The 20,912-nt window shown below is 46.3% G+C and overlaps 1 protein-coding gene across 1 annotated transcript in view; it reads right to left on the bottom strand.

The window, feature by feature from the left end:
- The window catches only part of LOC139277055 (peroxidasin homolog), a 294,289-nt gene that overhangs the window by 162,525 nt on the left and 110,852 nt on the right, over nt 1-20,912 (bottom strand). Inside the window, exon 2 of the mRNA XM_070895068.1 lies at nt 7,991-8,062. Coding sequence (XP_070751169.1) covers nt 7,991-8,062 — 72 coding nt within the window. The remainder of the gene's footprint in view (nt 1-7,990; nt 8,063-20,912) is intronic.

The raw sequence follows: 20,912 nt of genomic DNA on the forward strand, positions 1-20,912 counted from the left end.
CCACCACTGATTCCGTCCCCCACCCTGGCCACTGTCTTAGGCTAAACCAGACTGTTCACAACCTCGGCATCCTATCTTTTCCTGCGCTGAGCTTCTGACCTCATCCATCACAAAGATCATCTACTTTCACTTATGTATGTAATAACTCGATAGACTGAATACTGTAAACTAACACAGGTATAAACCTGGCTCTGCTTTATTGGGGCCCAAAATGATTATATTACATGATGGCTTGCCTTTTATACCTGGGCCGTGCACACGTGCGTACAGCCCAATGATCTCCGACAGTGGCACCACCTGGTGGCTAGTAACCCCAAGCATACATACATGGCAATATACCCCTTTAAGATATTAGTAACAGTCTTTTTACAAATTGAGACGGTCCGGGGCTTTCCACTCCTGAGTTGATCGTTTCAGTTCAACTTCAGCCTTGGGCGAGCGTTCTGAGTCTATTATGATGGGGGGCTGGGTAGCCGATCTGATGGGAGTGGCAATGACCATGTCAGTGATTGAAAGTCCAGATTCATTGATGACAGCGGAGTCCTCTGATGACTGAGGGTAGGTTGGTTGGTCACTCAGACTGTTCCGGTTCAACCATGTGCCGCAGCTTTATCTGATCAACATGTTTCCAGTAGTTTGTCCATTCTTGAGCTTGACAATAAACACTCTGTTACCCTCCTTGGCCATAACCGTACCCTCGATTCACTTGGGACCTTGACCATAATTTAGTACAGACACAGGATCGTTAACAGAAATGTCGCGTGGCACAGCAGCGCGATCATGATACCACTGCTGACTTTGACGTCTGTATTCAACATGATCATTCAAGTCAGGGTGGACAAGAGAGAGCTTGGTCTTGAGACCTCTCATCATCAATAGTTCAGCGGGGATGACTCCGGTAAGCGTGTGGGGTCTTGTCCTGTAACTAAGCAATACGCATGACAAGCGAGTCTGCAGTGAACCTTGAGTTACACGTTTCATACTCAGCTTGATGGTTTGGACAGCACGCTCTGCTTGACCATTAGATGTGGGTTTGAATGGTGCTGACCTCACATGTTTGATACCAGTGAGTTTCATGAACTCTTGAAACTCCAGACTAGTGAAGCAAGGTCCGTTGTCGCTTACAACAATGTCGGGCAGACCATGAGTGGCAAACATGACACAAAGGCTTTCAATGGTAGCTGTGTGACATGATTATACACTCCATCCACTTGGAATATGCATCCACCACTACTAAAAACATCTTTCCCAGGAAGGGACCTGCAAAGTCGATGTGGATCCTGGACCATGGTTTAGATGGCCATGACCATAGACTCAGCGGCGATTCCGCTGGTGCTTTACTTAGCTGCATGCAAGTGTTGCACTGATGCACACATGATTCCAGATCAGAGTCAATTCCAGGCCACCATACATGAGACCTGGCAATGGCTTTCATCATGACAATACTGGGATGAGTGCTATATAGGTCATGCACAAATTTCTCTCTGCCTTTCTTAGGCATAACAACACGATTACCCCACAGTAAATAACCTGACTGAATGGATAGTTTGTCTTTGCGACGGTTGTAAGGTTTGGTCTCATTATCCATTTGCTTGGATATGGCAGACCAATCCCCACTAAGGACGCAACATTTCACAATATCGGGTCCTGCCTGGTCCAGGTCTTAACTTGTTGAGCCGTGACAGGGGTTCCTTCACTTTCAAAAGCATCCATGACTAACAATAGGTCTGCAGGTTGTGGCGTCTCCACCTCCGGTGTGGGCAACGGCAGACGGCTCAGTGCATCGGCACAATTCTCGGTGCCAGGTCTATGGCGAATGACATAATCATAGGCAGATAATGTCAGCTCCCACCTCTGGATGTGGGACGATGCATTGGTATTGATACCTTTGTTTTCCGAAAACAATGAAATGAGTGGCTTGTGATCTGTTTCCAGTTCAAACCGAAGACCATACACACAGGCTAATGCTTCTTTTTCTACCATGCTGTAGGCCTTTGACAAACTTTTAGAAGCATACACAACAGGTTGTAGTTTACCCAACTCATCAGCTTGTTGGAGCACGCAACCAACTCCATATGATGAAGCATCACAGGCCAATTCTAGACGCTTACATGGATCATAATGTACCAGAAGCTTGTTAGAGCAAGGCAGATTAGTAGCTTTCTCAAAAGCTCTAACTTGAGACGCACCCCAAACCCAGTTGTCGCCTTTTCTTAGCAGCATGTGCAGTGGCTCTAATGAAGTGCTCAATCTAGGTGGAAAATTACCGAAGTAGTTAAGTAGAACAAGGAACGAACGCAGCTCCCTCACAGTCTGAGGCTTGGGTGCATTTTTGATGGCCTTGGTTTTCGAGTCCATGGGCCTGATGCCGTCAGCAGCAATTTTCCTCCCCACGAATTCGACTTCCGGTGCCATGAAGACCCACTTCGAACGTTTCCGTCTGAGTCCCACTTTGTACAGACGATGTAGAACCTCTTCCAGGTTGTTCAGATGTTCGGCGGTGTCACGACCTGTGACCAGGATGTCATCTTGGAACACGACGGTTCTAGGGATGGACTTCAGTAAACTCTCCATGTTCCTCTGAAATATGGCTGCAGCCGAGCGAATTCCGAAAGGACACCTGTTGTAGATAAACAGTCCTTTATGAGTATTGATGCACGTAAGTTTCTTCAACATCTTGACCAGCTCCTGTGTCCTGTAGGCCGACGTCAGATCCAGTTTAGTGAACGACTTCCCCCCCCGCCACCGGCTAGCATTGCAAACAGGTCATCAGCCTTCGGTAATGGGTATTGATCTTGTTTTGAAATGCGGTTGATCGTAACCTTGTAGTCTCCACAAATCCTGACAGTGCCATCACTCTTCAACACTGGAAAAATGGGACTGGCCCATTCGTTAAATTCGACCGGTGATGTAACCCCTTCACGCTGTAGTCTGTCCAGTTCGAGTTCGACCTTCTCCCTCATCATGTACGGAACCGCCCGAGCTTTATGATGGACGGGTCTTGCATCCGAGTTCATGTGGATCTGCACCTTGGCTCCCGTGAAATTGCCGATGCCTGGTTCAAACAGCGAGGGGAACTTGCTCAGCACTTGAGCACATGGAATATCATCCTCCGACGACAAATTCTTTGATATCGTTCCAATTCCATTTGATTTTTTTCTAGCCAATTCCTGCCGAACAGCATTGGACCATTGCCTGAAACAGTCCATAACGGTAAATCATGAACCGCACCATCATACGAAATCTTGACTACTGCACTGCCAATCACCGTAATGAGTTCTTTAGTGTACATAAGCAACTTGGCATTGACTGGACTCAGCTTAGGACTCACAGCCTTAGTATCCCACAGCTTGTTGAATGAACTCTGGCTCATTATTGATTGACTCGCACCCGTGTCCAATTCCATCGGTACCGGCACACCGTTAAGTTTCACATTAATCATTATTGGTTGGCTCTTTATTAGCAACGAATACAGTCCATACGTTTCCTCCTCTGGTATCTCGGATTGCATATCCAGATCCACGCTATACTGGTCATCATCCTCCATGTGGTGTGTCGCAGGATGCTTGCTCAGTTGTGGACACATGCACTGGAGATGCCCCAGTCTCGAACAGCCTTTACAAATGTACTGTTTAAACCGACACTGATGAGACCGATGAATGTCCCCACAACGCCAACATGGTGAAATCGGATTCATTCCCTTTGGCGGACTTTGGGCATCCACAGGTTTCGCATACGCAGTCGAGTAGTCCCTGCCATATGCAGCTCTGCCAAACGACGATACAATCTTGTTTGCAATACTTGCCCAGTTCCGATTTTTCGATGATATCTGCTTTAAGTTTTTGTCCGTTGTCATGCATGCCTGGGGAATCGTGATGGTCTTGCTCAAATCCAGCGTCTCCACCGCCAGTAGCTTACGCAGGATCACCTCGTGGTTGATGCCTATTACAAAGAAGTCCCGCAGCATGTCTCCCAACTCGTTTTCGAACTTACACGGTCCAGCTAGACATCTTAGGTCGGCAACGAATTCCGACACATCCTGGCCCTCAGAAAGAACGTGCTTGCAGAATCGATATCATGAGATGATGATGCCTTCTTCTGGTTTGAGATGGTCATGTACCAGAGCACACAATTCCTCATAGTCCTTGTCCGTTGGACTTGCAGGCGAGAGAAGATTCCTTATGAGTCCATAGATTTTTGGATCGCAAACGGTGAGGAAGATCGCCATGTGCCTAACTTCCATTTTGTTGGCCACGAAGTACTGGTCCAGGCAAGCTACAAAATCTGCCCAGTCTTCTCCCTCCACGAATCTCTCCAGAATTCCAATTGTGCTCATTTTTGCATGCGAAGGTTCTTAAGTTACCTCGTCGCCAAATGTTAAGCATGCAATAACTCGATAGACTGAATACTGTAAACTAACACAGGTACAAACCTGGCTCTGCTTTATTAGGGCCCAAAGTGATTACATTACATGATGGCTTGCCTTTTATACCTGGGTCACACACACATGCATACAGGCCAGTGACCTCCAACAGTGGCGACACCTGGTGGCTAGTAATCCCAAGCACACATACATGACATTCACTGCCCTAACATCGCCCGTCTCTGCCCCTGCTTCAGCTCATCTGCTGCTGAAACCCTCATCCATACTTTTGTTACCTCCTGGCCGGCCTCCCATCTCCAACCCTTTATAAACTTGAGCTCATCGAAAACTTTGCTGCCCACATCCTAACCCGCACCAAGTCCTGTTCACCCATCACCTCTATGCTCGCTAACATATACCGGCTCCTGGTTCATTAATGCCTCCAATTTAAAATGCTCATCCTAGTGTTGAAATCCATCCATGGCCTCACCAGTTCCCATCTCTGTACCTCCTCCAGCCCTACAACTCTCTGAGAACTCTGTGTTCCTCCAACTCTAGCCACTTATGCACCTCCATTACTTTCGCCCCACCATTGGTGCATGGCTTTAGTTGTCTAGGCCCCAAGCTCTGGAATTCCCTCCCTAACCTTCTCTGCCTCTCCTCTCTCTATTCCGTTAAGACCCTCCTTAATATACCTCTTTGACCAAGCTATTAGCCACCCCTCCCAATATCAATTTCTTTGGCTTGGTGTCAACTTTTGTCTGATGATGTTCCTGTTATACACCTTAGAATGTTTTCCTACGTTAAAGATGCTATATAACTGCAAATTGTTGTTGAAGCCCTGCATGTGTGGATGTCACTCGTACAGTTTGATCTGCCTGAAGCCGGTCCTTCTCACAGCATTAAAACCACGTGGATGTAAAACCGGCAGAGGAATATCATTCCGCATTGGCCCCTAGTGGCTACTTAGCAGCTCAACAGCCAAGCTGAATGTTCCTGCCACATCCAGAACTTCACCCATTAAGGTATTAGCTACCCTTCTAATGCCTTTCCTTTATTAAATGCACTAGTGTTTTATAAGTTACTCTACTTAATAGCAGGCAGTTTAAGAGTAATTTTCCCTCTACGTTCTAAGCGCACAATTAGTAGTACTGAAAAACAGGAAACCAACCCCTGCACCATTTCAGTTAAGATCACATTCTGCACTGGAAAACTCTTAAGGCGGTGGACAAAACAGCAGAGAGAGAACCAATCCGTGACACACTCAAATACTTTGAAGCAACCAGCTAAAGAGCGGCATTGATCGTGATCAATGGAAAGATCACTTGTCCACCTACTCAGTTGGGAGGGGGAGAGAAAGGGGTGAAGTGTCATGTGAAGATCAAAGAGAAGTGAAAAAAATAAAAGAAACTAGTAAAAAAACCAAAATGTTTCTGGTCCAGTGGCTTTTGCCAAGGACTGGTTCTGTTGCCTTTACTTCAAGTATTTCATGCCTGAAATTCATTTCACAAAGACCTTCAACACCTGTGTTTTAAGCTAAGAATTACTCAATATTTATTTTTCATGGCACATTTTAAGAAATGCCCACTCCTGGCGTGAAACCTCAGGGCCAGGAATGCTGGTCAGGATATTACACGACCGTGTCCCTACCCATGATTTTACATTGATTTATTTTAATATAGACAGAAAAACATACGGGACACTCAAAGAAATAGCTGATATGTGCTTCTGGCGGGTGAGATTCTATATTGGGAGGGTGCATTCATAAATTTACCCTTTCATTTTAAATTTCAATAATGCTTTTAAAAAAGCTAGTTCACTGCGACTTTCTATTCACCCTCAATGGGCGTAATTTGCGGCCCCTACGGGCGAGTACGAGATGCCCATGTGCCCGTAAGCATGCACTAAAACCCAGAACTTGTGATCTCGAATCCCCGGGAAAAGGGCATCTGTAGGTAGAGAGTTTCTTATGTCAGGTAAAAGCAGGCATAAAATAAAGGCTGCTTTTACCCGCGTAAGAGTTTTAAAAAACAGTATAATATTTTATCAATAATTTATACATTTAAACACCTGTGAAATAAGGTAGGTTTATTTTTAGCCACTTTAAAACATGTAAATTCATTTTTCAAAAAATTAAATTTTTGTTTTAAATATTTAATTAAATGGCATTTTAAATATGTAATTTAATTTTTTTTTAAATTGTAGAGGTATTTTTGGTAGTATTCCCATTCATGCTTATGGGGTTTCTGTACATATAGAATCCCCATAAGCAAGAATGGGGGTTCCATTCTGTCATTCGTTGGGCCGACCCATGTGATCCCAGGGGTGCTTGTGAACCTCCTGCACCCCTGGGATACGTGGGCCTCTACCCGCGCGTACCCGGAGAGGCCCAGGACTGTGAGTCTCCGTACCTCCCAGAACACCAGGTGCGTGGGTATTTTATTTGCGGATCGGAGGCATTTCCCAGCGGGAAGCACCGACCACAAATTCAGGGCCAAGATTTTTAAATTTCAAAACAATAATATCAAAAATACTCAATGTGAATTTTTTTAAATGGGCTGTTTACACGACATCACGTGTAGGAGATGTATTGCCATGGAGTCTGGAATGTAGGTCAAGTTCCCTTACGCCATCTGGTTCCTGAATTTAGCTGTGGTGTGACAGGAAGGTTATGAAGATACTGTCACTGTGGAGCTGCTGTTGTACGCTTCCTAGCAACTAATTCAAGATGAAAAGCTTAAGGAGAAAACAAAATGTGGAAGAAGAGATAATTCATAACAAATAAACTGTGGACTTAAAATAAAGTGTAATCAATGACGTTGGTTAAAGATTCTGAGTGAAAGCACACACAGCTGTGAGGAAGAAAGGAGGGGGAATAACTGACTGGTTGTTTTCATTCCCAAGAAAACTTCATCAATCTCCTCCTAGTCAGTTCGGGATGCTTTAATTGTTACCCATTTCACTGAAAATACAAACATCAGACTTGACAAACAGCAGCAGCATTCTTCGGAGAAGGAAAAAGCTTTAAGCTGTTTAAAGGTTCCTTTCATTAAGGAATTGCCAATTAGAATGGTTTCTGAATGAAACACCAACAGAAGTAACTCAATACAGCAGAATGTCTAACCATCAATATATTCAGTCAAGCCTACAATTCAAAGCAGAGGATATGACAATTATAACTCAAGATTTCACATGATACAGTTTATAGCTGCCTTGAGCAATTGATATCTGCGGTAATATGGACTTCAAAAAAGCCAGAGAGATTGTAATAGCTACATCAATGGGAGCATCTAACTCAACCTAAATTCACTGGTACAAAACTTGTCGAAAGCAAACAGCATTTATAATCCAATTAACCTTTTCAAGCTGCCAGACTTTCTGCCATCTACACAACTGCTACTAATAAATGATCCCCCCTCCCCACTTAGGAGAGAGTCCAAACTCCACCAGAACATTAAATGTCACACAGTGATTTTGCATTGAGCGCATTTTGGAACCATCCCCAAGTACACAAAGCACTCAGGAAGGTTTAATTGCCAACTTAAGTTCCCATGTTTCAAACTCCTAATGTAAGCCTACACGGCGAGAATAAAACGGTCCTGGATAATGAGCCAATAGTGTACTCACAATGTGTTCAGATTCCTCAGTCTCTTAAAGGCTGCTGGACGGATTTCCTTAATACGATTGAATCGGAGATCCCTGCAACAATATATAAAACACACACACAATGTTTACACCACAAAAATGACAAACAAAAGCTTTTTTTTAATTCCATTAGGTAAAATCCCACCATCTTTTGGCAATTAATAGAGAATATTATCAAAAATTAAAGCACGCAGAATGGAGGTAATTGCAATGTAGGTTGGTAAATGGTTGGAAGGCAAGAGACAGAAAGTGCCAATACCAGCCTTGCCTTTTTCTCACGAACATCTCTGATTATAATCGCTCAACCATTGGCGGCTGTGCCTTCTGTTGCCGAGGTCCCAAAGCTCTGGAACTCCTTGGCTAAACCATTCCGCCTCTTACCTCGCTTTCCTCCTTCAAGACGCTCTTTAAAACATACTTCTTTGACCAAGCTTTTGGTCACCTGTGCTAATTTCTACTTATGCGGCTCGGTGTCAAACTTTTTATCTCATAATACTCCTGTGAAGCGCCTTGGGACTTTTCACTACATTAGAAACATAGAAATCTACAGTGCAGAAGGAGGCCATTTTGGCCCATCGTGACCGCAACGGTCGACAAAGAGCCACACGGCCCTCGGTCTGCAGCCCTGAAGGTTACATATAAACCTATGAATAATGGCGGAAAGGTAAAGAGCACCCAGCTCAACTAGTCCACCCCATACAACTGCGACACCCCTTACAATGAAATATTCTACACTACATCCCAACCAGAGCCATGTGATCTCCTGGGAGAGGCAAAAACCAGATAAAAACCCAGGCCAATTGGGTAAAAAAAAATCTGGGAAAATTCCTCTCTGATCCATCCAGGCGATCGAAACTAGTCCAGGAGATCACCCTGGCCGTATTCGATTCCCTGCGGTACTTACCATTATATCTGCGCCAGCCAACAAGAGGTTATCCAGTCTAATTGCACTTATCAGCTCTAGGTCCGTAACCCTGCAGGTTGCTGCACTTTAAGTGCCCATCCAAGCACCTTTTAAATGTGGTGAGGGTTTCTTCATCCACCACCCTTCCAGGCAGTGAGTTCCAGACCCCCACAACCCTCTGCATGAAGAAGCCTCCCCTCAATTCCCTTCTGAACCTTCCACCAACCACCTTTAAACTATGCCCCCTCGTAATTGATCCCTCCACCAAGGAAAATAGGCCCTTGCTATCCACTAGGCCCCTCAAAATTTTGTACATCTCAATGAGGTCTCCTCTCAGCCTCCTCTATTCCAATGAGAACAAACTCAGCCTATCCAATCTGTCCTCATAACTAAGATTCTCCATTCCAGGCAGCATCCTAGTAAATCTCCTCTGCACCCTCTCAAGTGCAATCACGTCCTTCCTATAATACGGTGACCAGAACTGCATGCAGTACTCCAGCTGTGGCCTAACTAGAGTATTATACAATTTAAGCATAACCTCCCTGCTCTTGTATTCTATGCCTCGGCCAATAAAGGCAAGCATTCTGTATGTCTTCTTAACCACCTTATCCACCTGGCCTGCTACTTTCAGGGATCTGTGGACAAGCACTCCAAGGTCCCTTTGTTCATCTACACTTTTAAGTGGCCTACCGCTTAATGTGTATACCCTTTCCTTATTAGCCCTCCCAAAATGCATTACCTCACACTTCCATTTGCCACTGTTCTGCCCACCTGACCAGTAGATTGATATCCTCCTACAGTCCATGACTTCCCTCTTCATTATCAACCACACAGCCAATTTCAGTGTCATCTGCAAACTTCGTAATCATACTCCCTTTTTTCAAATCTAGATCATTGATGTATACCACAAAAAGCAAGGGACCCAGTACTGAGCCTTGCGGAACCCCACCGGAAACATCGTTCCAGTCACACAAACATCCATCAACCATTACCTTTTGCTTCCTACCTCTAAGCCAATATTGGATCCAACGAACCACTTTGCCCTAGATCCCATGGGCTTTAACCTTCGTGACCAATCTACCATGTGGGACCTTATCAAAAGCTTTGCTAAAGTCCACATACACTACATCATACACACTATCCTCATCGACCTTCCTGGTTACCTTCTCAAAAAATTCAATCAGGTTAGTCAAACATGATCTTCCCTTAACAAATCCATGCTGACTGTGTTGTGTATGGAGAAGGAGTCAGACTGAACACTGTGAGCTCAAAGTAAAGTGTGACGTTAGTCTTTTATTGCAGGTCTCCAGAGTGCCTCTCCAACCTGTGAAGCCTTCTTAGATACCTGTGCTCCCAAGGGATTACGGGATCCTTTGGGACTCCGGGGAATGAGCCCTCTGGTGGCTGTACATACAAGTCCACACATATAACAACATTCCCCCCGCCCCAAAGTCAATAGTGTGACTATTTACAGTGTTAGTCGATCTGGGGCCCTTCTTGCCCTGGTTGATCGTCTCGGTGTGAAAGCTGATGTTGTTGAATCATTTGTTGGGCCCTCGCTGGGCTGCTGTGCAGCTGGCCTTGCTGGGCTGCCTGGTGTGTTAGGCCCTGCTGGGCTGCTGTGGATGATGGGTTCTGCTTCGTGGTCAACCTGCCTGGATAGACATTTCATCTTTGCGCCGCTGGAACGGCTTTATCTCTTCCTGCATTTCCACTGGGACACTGGACGAGCTCCCGTGAAGCACACAGCTTTTGACTAGAGATAATAAGGGGTCCTGATTTGTCCAGGTTTTGATCTGCCGGGCAGTGACGGGCGATTGCTCACTCTCAAATGCTTCCATAACCATGGCTAGATCTGCGGGCTGCGCCATTTCCACCCCCGTGATGGGCAATGGTAGCCTACTGAGAGCATTGGCGCAGTTTTCTTTGCCTGGCCTGTGGCGAATGGCATAGTTGTATGCGGACAATGTGAGCGCTCATCTCTGGATGCGGGCCGATGCGTTGGTATTTATCCCTTTACTCTCGGAAAACAGAGAAATAAGTGGCTTATGGTCAGTTTCCAATTCGAATTGTAGCCCAAACAGGTATTGATGCATTTTCTTTACCCCATAGACACATGCTAACGCTTCTTTTTCAATCATGCTGCAGGCTCTCTCAGCCTTAGACAGAATCCTGGATGCATAAGCAACCGGTTGCAGTTTCCCGAAATCATTGGCTTGTTGCAATACATACCCGACACCATATGACGACGCATCACATGCTAGTATGGATCATACAACACAAGCAATTTGTTTGAGCATAACAATTTTCTCGCTTTTACAAAGGCATTTTCTTGGCTTTTGCCCCAAACCCATTCACACCCTTTTTGTAGTAAGACATGTAGTGGTTCTAACAGTGTGCTGAGGCCCGGTAAGAAGTTACCAAAGTAATTCAAGAGTCCCAGAAACGACCGCAGCTCCGTCACGTTCTGTGGCCTCGGTGCGTTCTCGATTGCCTCTGTCTTTGCGTTGGTGGGCCTGATGCCATCCGCCGCATTCCTCCTTCCCAGGAACTCCACTTCAGGCGCCAGAAAAACGCACTTCGAGCGTTTTAACCTGAGCCCCATGCGGTTGAATCGACTAAGAACCTCCTCCAGGTTCTGCAGGTGCTCGACTGTGTTCCGACCTGTAACCAAGATGTCGTCCTGGAAGGCCATGGTGTGTGGGACCGACTTCAGTAAACTTTCCATGATTCTCTGGAATATCTCCGCCGCTGATCTGATTCCAAAAGGGCATCTGTTAAAGACCTTTGTGCGTGTTAATGCAGGTGAGGGCCTTCAATGATTCCTCCAGTTCCTGCGTCATGTAGGCTGAAGTCAGATCCAGCTTCGTGAACGTCTTTCCTCCTGCCAGCATTGCAAAGAGGTCATTGGCTTTTGGAAGTGGGTCTTGGTCCTGCCGGGAGAAATGATTGATAGTTACTTTGTAATCGCCACAGATTCTGACAGTGCCATCTCCCTTGAGGACTGGGACAATAGGACTGGCCCACTCGCTGAACTTGATCAGTGAAGTGATGTCCTCTCGTTGCAGCCGGTCTAGCTCGATCGCTACCCTTTCTCTCATCATGTATGGTACTGCTCTTGCCTTGATGGATGGGTCGCGCCCCCGGAATTAGGTGGATCTGCACTTTTGCTCCTTGGAATTTCCCGATGCCTGGTTCGAACAGCGAAGGAAATTTATTTAAGACCTGCGCACACGAAGTGTCGTCAGCGGGCGATAGCACTCGGACATCGTCCCAGTTCCAGCGAATCTTTCCCAGCCAGCTCCTGCCGAGCAGCGTGAGACCATCGCCCAGTACCACCCAGAGTGGTAGCTTGTGCACCGCTCCATCATAGGAGACCTTTACAGTAGCACTGCCGATTACAGGAATCAGTGCTTTAGTGTAAGTTCTTAGACTCATGCGAACTGGAGTTAAGACTGGCCTTGAGGCCTTGTTGCACCACAACCTTTCGAAAGTCTTTTGGCCCATGATGGACTGGCTCGTGCCCGTGTCCAGCTCCATTGACACCGGAAGTCCGTTTAGTTCAACATTTAGCATTATCGGGGGACAATTTGTGGTTAATCTGTGGACCCCATGTACCTTTGCCTCCTCGATCTGAGGCTCTGGTTCGTAGTGATCCTCCATGGATCTGTCCTGCTCTGCAATGTGGTGGTTTGCAGGTTTAACAGGCTTAGCAGTTCGCCTGCACACTTGTTGGAGGTGTCCCATTGTTCCACAGCCCTTGCAAACATATCCTTTGAATTGGCATGAGTGGAAACGATGATCACCCCCGCAGCGCCAACAAGGTGTTAATGGTCTTGCACTCATCACCCTTGATGGTGGACTCTGAGACATCTGCGGACGTGTAGCTGCAGGTATGTGTCACCTGCCCTGTACGTTACGATTCGAAAACAACATCACTTTGTTCACAGTACTTGTAGCAGCACTTGTGTGCTGAGAGATTTGCTTAGTTTTGTCACTGGTGGCAATGAACGGCTGGGCTATCGCTATGGCCTTACTCAAGGTTGGGGTCTCTACAGTCAAAAGCTTGCGAAGTATGGTTTTGTGGCCAATGCCAAGTAGGAAAAAGTCTTTGAGCATGTGCTCCAAATGTCCTTCAAATTCGCAATGTCCTACAAGGTATCTCAGCTCGGTGACATAACTCGCCACTTCCTGGTCTTCAGACCTTTTGTAGGTGTATAACCCGTACCTTGCCATCAGAACGCTTTCCTTCGGTTTCAAATGCTCTCAGACCAGTGTGCACAAATCATTGTATGATTTCTCCATGGGTTTCGCTGGAGTGAGCAGATTCTTCATGAAGTCAGCAGAGGAGGACAAAGGGTTTGATTAGGGCAGGGAAAATGGAGTACGAGAAGAAGCTTGCAGGGAACATTAAGAAGGATTGCAAAAGTTTCTATAGATATGTAAAGAGAAAAAGGTTAGTAAAGACAAACGTAGGTCCCCTGCAGTCAGAATCAGGGGAAGTCATAACGGGGAACAAAGAAATGGTGGACCAATTGAACAAGTACTTTGGTTCGGTATTCACTGAGGAGGACACAAACAACCTTCCGGATATAAAAGGGTTCGGAGGGTCTAGTAAGGAGGAGGAACTGAGGGGAAATCCTTATTAGTCGGGAAATTGTGTTGGGGAAATTGATGGGATTGAAGGCCGATAAATCCCCAGGGCCTGATGGACTGCATCCCAGAGTACTTAAGGAGGTGGCCTTGGAAATAGTGGATGCATTGACAGTCATTTTCCAACATTCCATTGACTCTGGATCAGTTCCTATGGGAGTGGAGGGTAGCCAATATAACCCCACTTTTTAAAAAAGGAGGGAGAGAGAAAACAGGGAATTATAGACCGGTCAGCCTGACATCGGTAGTGGGTAAAATGATGGAATCAATTATTAAGGATGTCATAGCAGTGCATTTGGAAAGAGGTAATATGATAGGTCCAAGTCAGCATGGATTTGTGAAAGGGAAATCATGCTTGACAAATCTTTTGGAATTTTTTGAGGATGGTTCCAGTAGAGTGGACAAGGGAGAACCAGTTGATGTGGTATATTTGGACTTTCAGAAGGCTTTCGACAAGGTCCCACACAAGAGATTAATGTGCAAAGTTAAAGCACATGGGATTGGGGGTAGTGTGCTGACATGGATTGAGAACTGGTTGTCAGACAGGAAGCAAAGAGTAGGAGTAAATGGGGACTTTTCAGAATGGCAGGCAGTGACTAGTGGGGTACCGCAAGGTTCTGTGCTGGGGCCCCAGCTGTTTACACTGTACATTAATGATTTAGACGAGGGGATTAAATGTAGTATCTCCAAATTTGCGGATGACACTAAGTTGGGTGGCAGTGTGAGCTGCGAGGAGGATGCTATGAGGCTGCAGAGCGACTTGGATAGGTTAGGTGAGTGGGCAAATGCATGGCAGATGAAGTATAATGTGGATAAATGTGAGGTTATCCACTTTGGTGGTAAAAACAGAGAGACAGACTATTATCTGAATGGTGACAGATTAGGAAAAGGGGAGGTACAGCGAGACCTGGGTGTCATGGTACATCAGTCATTGAAGGTTGGCATGCAGGTACAGCAGGCGGTTAAGAAAGCAAATGGCATGTTGGCCTTCATAGCGAGGGGATTTGAGTACAGGGGCAGGGAGGTGTTGCTACAATTGTACAGGGCCTTGGTGAGGCCACACCTGGAGTATTGTGTACAGTTTTGGTCTCCTAACCTGAGGAAGGACATTCTTGCTATTGAGGGAGTGCAGCGAAGGTTCACCAGACTGATTCCGGGATGGCGGGACTGACCTATCAAGAAAGACTGGATCAACTGGGCTTGTATTCACTGGAGTTCAGAAGAATGAGAGGGGACCTCATAGAAACGTTTAAAATTCTGACGGGGTTAGACAGGTTAGATGCAGGAAGAATGTTCCCAATGTTGGGGAAGTCCAGAACCAGGGGACACAGTCTAAGGATAAGGGGGAAGCCATTTAGGACCGAGATGAGGAGGTATTTCTTCACCCAGAGAGTGGTGAACCTGTGGAATTCTCTACCACAGAAAGTTGTTGAGGCCAATTCACTAAATATATTCAAAAAGGAGTTAGATGAAGTCCTTACTACAAGGGGAATCAAGGGGTATGGTGAGAAAGCAGGAATGGGGTACTAAAGTTGCATGTTCAGCCATGAACTCATTGAATGGCGGTGCAGGCTAGAAGGGCCGAATGGCCTACTCCTGCACCTATTTTCTATGTTTCTATGTTTCTAAGCCATACATTGGTGCCCCACAGACGGTGAGGAGGATCGCTCTACGTTTGGCAGCGCTCTCTTCTCCATCTAGGTCATTGGCCACGAAGTATTGGTCGAGTGGCTCCACAAAAGTTTCCCAATCATCTCCCTCCGAAAATTTCTCCAGCATGCCCACTGTTCTCTGCATCTTTGGGTTCGCTATCTGTATCTCATCGCCAGTTGTTGTGTATGGAGTAGGAGTCAGACTGAACACCGTGAGCTCAAAGTAAAGTGTGACCGTAGTCTTTTATTGCACGTCTCCAGAGTGCCTCTCCAACCTGTGAAGCCTTCTTAAATATCTGTGCTCCCAAGGGATTACGGAATCCCTTGGGAATCTGGGGAATGAGCCCTTTGGTGGTTGTACAGAGTAAATACAAGTCCACATACATAACAGACTGTCCCTAATTAATACTTACTTTTCCAAATATAGATTTATCCTGTCTTTCAGGATTTTTCCCAATAATTTTTCCACCACTGAAGGCACTCTATAAATGTAAGTTGTTGTTATTGTTGTTGAAAGTCATCGACTTGGCAACCTCCCCCCATTCGTCCCCCCACTTACCTTATGCCAGAAATCGGTCCCTTGGGTCCCTGCTGGCATCTAGTTCCCACCTCAATTCCTACCACCCCCCCCCTTCCATCATTCCTTTTGGCTTCAGGCAGACGATAGATTAAAAAAAATTAAATAAGGCCTGGCCGTTAAAATCTGCAAGACCTTACTTCCTTCATGGGTTCCCCTGCCATGCACCGATCCTGCTCTGATTTAAAACTGAGCCCAGAGAAGGCATTTCCTCTGGTGGAAGAATACAAAAAAAGGGGGCACAATCATAAAATTAGAGCTAGGCCATTCTGAAGTGAAATCAGGAAATATTTTATTCACACACAGGATAGTGGACATCTGGAGTTCAAAAGGCTACGAATACTAAAATTAAAATTTTCAAGACATAGAGCGACAGACTTTTATTAGCTAAGGACACCAAGGGATATGGATCAAAGGCGGGTAAATGGAGTTGAAATGCATATCAGCCATGATCTAACTGAATGGCGAAACAGGCTTGTGGGGTGAATGGCCTACTCATGTTCCTCTGTTATTACAATAAAGATTAAACAATAAAGATACAGTGAAGTATTTCCCTTCTCCAACCAGAGAAAGATTTAGCCTCACTCAAAAAAAACCCATTAATGTCACTACCACCAAATGCAAGGAGCTGTTCATAAATCAGTGAATCAACCTCACATTCCCAGAATTGAGGCCATTTATCATTCAGGTTGGCAGAATGAGTGACCAATATATTCTGGAGAAATCAAAGCATAAGATAAACCATGAGGTTTTTTTAATAAATAGCAAAGGATCACCCATGGCCTCGCTCACCATGGGCCGAAGTTTCGGGCCGCGCCTAGAACGGCACAGCCCCGAGCTGAACGCCCGTTTTTCGTGCTCAAAAGTGCGCAGGAAAAAAACTGCCAGATTCTTCGGCTCCTCGGAGCTCTTCACCAGCTTGGCGCAGCGCGCAGATCACAGCGGGGGGCGGAGCCAGACACTCGCGTCGATTCTGTAAGCAGTGGGGCGCGGGCCTAATTCAAATAAGGCAACGTTGTGCCGGCAACCCTGCGCGTGCGTGTTGGAGCGTGTGCGCACGCGCAGTGTGAAATAAACATTGGCACTCGGCCATTTTTAAAGTGACTGGAGGAAAAATGAAGATTTGTCTCTTGGACCCCTGGAAAGGCTTGTGATTTAATTTTAGTGATATTTTTGTGTGTGAAGGAGTGCTTTTAGCAGCACTGTTGAATCAATCACCTGCTGAAATCAGTGAGTGCAGCTTTTCGCAGCTAAACTTGCAGAACAGGTGCTGCATTGGTGCATGCAAATTAAGGACTATGTGTTTTGAGAAATAAGAGTGCCAATTCAACTTTGCAATGGATCAACATCCAGCAAGAACAAAGAATTTCTTGCATGAGGAAGTGGAGATATTAGTCAACGTCATTAAGCAGAGATGGCAGGAGCTAGATACCAGCAACAGAGGTCGCATAAAAGTGCCACCAAAAGAAATGAAGAAACGCTGGAACCAAATTGCAGAAGATTACTGCGCAGTGGTGCATACCATGAGATCTGGAAGTCAGTGTAAAAAGAAATGGCATGACCTTGGTCAAGTAGTTAGTGTAAGTAATATTTTCCATTTTTTTTAAATGTAATCGTAATTGTAACCTGGCTATCTGTATGTCCCACCTTGCAGACTGACACACTCTGTAAAAAGTTATATTTTACTCTTTGCAGAAGAAATTGGCCCACAACAAAAGGGAGGCAACTCGAACAGGAGGAGGCGTGCCCAATCTGCATCCACTGACACCCTTGGAACAAAGGGTAGCTGCTATGATGAGTCGTATATGGAGACAAGCAATCAGTACAGCACAAGCTGGACCCACACGCGAGGAAGAGGTTAAGTCCTGAAAAAGCATCGTGGCCCTTTAAATCAACCTGCTGCCTAACCTGCTATGTGTGAGAGTACTCATGTCACCCATCCTGCCCCCTCCCTTGCTGTTAAACATCTGACTATTCTGATGTATTTTGCAGAACATGATGATGATGATGTTGATGATGATGATGCTGCTGCTGCTGCCAACCCTGAGGATCCTGAGGGTACAGAACAAGAACCAGTACAACCAGATGCGGATGAACCAGACTGGATGATGGCAGCGATGCCTGAAATATCTGCAGGGGAGAGCTTCCAAATTAATGTTTATGAGCCCCCATCAAGGGGCATCAGAGTTTCAACCCCTAGCATAGGTCTTGGTTCCACCTACTATGGTTTTGATTCTGACGCTGCGGGTCCCAGTGCTGCTGCTGATATCATGGAGCAGTTTACACCCATTCACCCACCATCCCAGCCTATGGCTCGCACTCGAACGCTGTCGTCTGGAACACCGAGCATCCCACCATCCCAGCCCGAGCCTCTCCCTCTAGTTCTGCCGTCTGCAACACAGAGCATCCCACCGTTCCAGCCCGAGCCTCTCCCTCTAGTTCTGCCATCTGGAACACAGAGCGTCCCACAGTCCCAGCCCGCGCCTCCCTGTGTTGTGGTGCTGCTTGCAACACCGAGCGTCCCACCATCCGTGCCCGCACCTCCCACTGTAGTGGTGCCACAAGGCAGACCCAGGCAGAGGAGAAGGAGATTGGAGACACGCTCTCCTGAGATGCAGCGTGCAACAGATGCGGCTCAGGTTGTGGCATTGGATACGGGGATCAATGAGCTTACCCGATCACTCATCGGTGGCATCATTGCAGTGGGTGAAGAGGTGACGGCCCTGATGGGAGAAATAGCAGTAATGACACGGGAACTTAGGGAGGGAATGTCCGAGGGAGTGCAATCGACGGCACAGGCCGTCAGGGAGGGCATGCAAGTGTCGGCACAGGCCGTCAGGGAGGGCCTGGTTGAGGTAGCTGCTGCAATAAGGGCACACAGCCCAGCCAATCAAATGACATCCCCATGAAGAAGTGAACATTCACTGAGATATGGATGAGACATGGTTGCAGCCTTTCTTTGCTGCTTTTGTTCTTGTTCTTGATGTAGCTGTAGTAGCGTTTTTCAAATTGAAATTGTTTTGTAAGTTTTGTAACTTTACAACTTATAAGTGATCTCAGGGTTTTCAAGTAATCTTATAGTGTAAATGCTCTCACATTCTGTAACTTATTTAATTTTGCATCTAAAAAGTGATCTTGAAGTTTAAGTGATATTAAGAGTGTAAGATTTTTCACATTGAGATTGTTTTGTAACTTTTGTAACTTTACAAGTTTATAAGTGATCTTAAAGTTTTTAAGTGATCTTCAAGAGTCATATTAAAAAGTATAGTTTGATACAACAAATATTTTATTAGAGTGACGTTAACTTTTCAATAAAATATTTTTTCATTAAAACTGTTTCATCTTCCATTAACACAACACAACATGTCCATGCGCAACAGTGGTCGCAGACCCCTCAGGCATCATTAGTTGAAGCGTTCACGGATGAGCTGCTGGCGCAAGGCTCGAGCAATCGTTAAAGGGGCACGATGGACGGCCCTCCTCCGACCTCGTGCTCCGGCATCAGGCACTTGCATGCTTTCCTGATTGTCGTTATCATCCACATCCTGGTCTTCCGTAATACTATCATCATGCACTGGACCCTCACGTAGGTCTTCTGGTTCCACTACCAGCTCCTGCTGCCTCATGATGGCTAGGTTATGGAGCATGCAGCACACAACATTGAAGTGACTGACAATCTGAGGAGAGTATAGCAACTGTTCTCCGGAATGGTCCAGGCATCAGAATCGCTGTTTCAATATGCCAATGGTCCTCTCAATGATGCTGCGTGTCGCAATGTGCGCCATGTTGTATTGATGGTCAGCTTCTGTCCATGTCACGCGTAGGGGCGTCATGAGCCAGGTGGTCAGGTTGTACCCTTTGTCTCCCAGTAGCCAGCTCTGCCCTTCTGGCTGCTGCTCAAACATGTCAGATAGAACGCTGTCGCGTATGATGAACGCATCGTGGGTGCTGCCAGGATATCTCGCATCGACTGACATGATGCGCTGCTTGTCGTCACACACGAGCTGCACATTGATGGAGTGGAAACCTTTTCTATTCCTGTACTGCTCGGAATCCTCCACAGGTGCTCACAAGGCTATGTGGGTACAATCAATGCAGCCCTGTACCTTTGGGAAGCCGGCAATCCTGAAGAAGCCCACAGACCTCTCATGGATCGCTTGTGCGGTCATTGGGAAATTGATGAAGTCATTCCTTCGTGCATACAGTGCAGCCGTGACCTGGTAAATGCAGGCATTTATTGCACATTGAGAGATGGCACACACATCTCCAGTTGTAGCCTGAAACGATCCCGAGGCATAGAAAGAAAGTGCAGCTGTTACCTTCATTGCAACAGACAGGGCAGTTGGCGTTCTGCTTCTGGGCTGCAAATCTGCTCTCAGCATATCACTGATCTCAGCGACAACTTCCTGCGGAAACGCAGCCTTTTGACACAATCAGCCTTGCTCATGTACAGGTACGAGCGCCTGGCTCGATATTGTCGACGTGGGTAAGGTCTCCTGCCCATCAACCTGCGGGCTATGATGTTCCTGGTGCGGTGAGCTCTAATCAATTCTCTCTTATGCAGTGAAGTGATGGCGAACCATTGCACAATACGTGGTGTTGACAATGCAGCACCCATTCTGCAAATTTAAGTTTAAAACTGTATGTGGCTGCCTCTCCCTCTCCCTGGCCAAATGGCCTCAGTCCCCCTCACAGTTCAAAGGCTGCTTGATTGCTGTTTCTTTGCCTGCCGTCCAGTCACTGACGATGCCCCTATCGCGTGGCCGAATGGCCTCAACCCCCTTCGCAGCTCGAAGGCTGCGTGTTGTTTCTTCGGCTGCCGACCAGCCACTGATGGAAGGAAGGCCTGCCTGAAGCACCACAGCTCGAAGACTGCTTGCTGCCGCTGTTGGGCTGCCGTCGAAACACTGATGCCACCCCTGTCTCCAACATGGAAGGCCTGCCTGAAGCACAGCAGCTCGAAGGCTGCTGCTGTTTCACACAGGTAGGAACATGGATTATTTAATCTTTTCTTTGCTTATAAATTTTTATTCAGGTTGGATCTTTATTTGTATAAATATGACTGCTGAATGATTGTAGAATTTAATGATTCCTTCCCCCCGCTTTCTCCCCCCCCCT

The sequence above is a fragment of the Pristiophorus japonicus genome, chromosome 12, assembly GCF_044704955.1.
Source record: "Pristiophorus japonicus isolate sPriJap1 chromosome 12, sPriJap1.hap1, whole genome shotgun sequence".
Classification (NCBI taxonomy): domain Eukaryota; kingdom Metazoa; phylum Chordata; class Chondrichthyes; family Pristiophoridae; genus Pristiophorus; species Pristiophorus japonicus.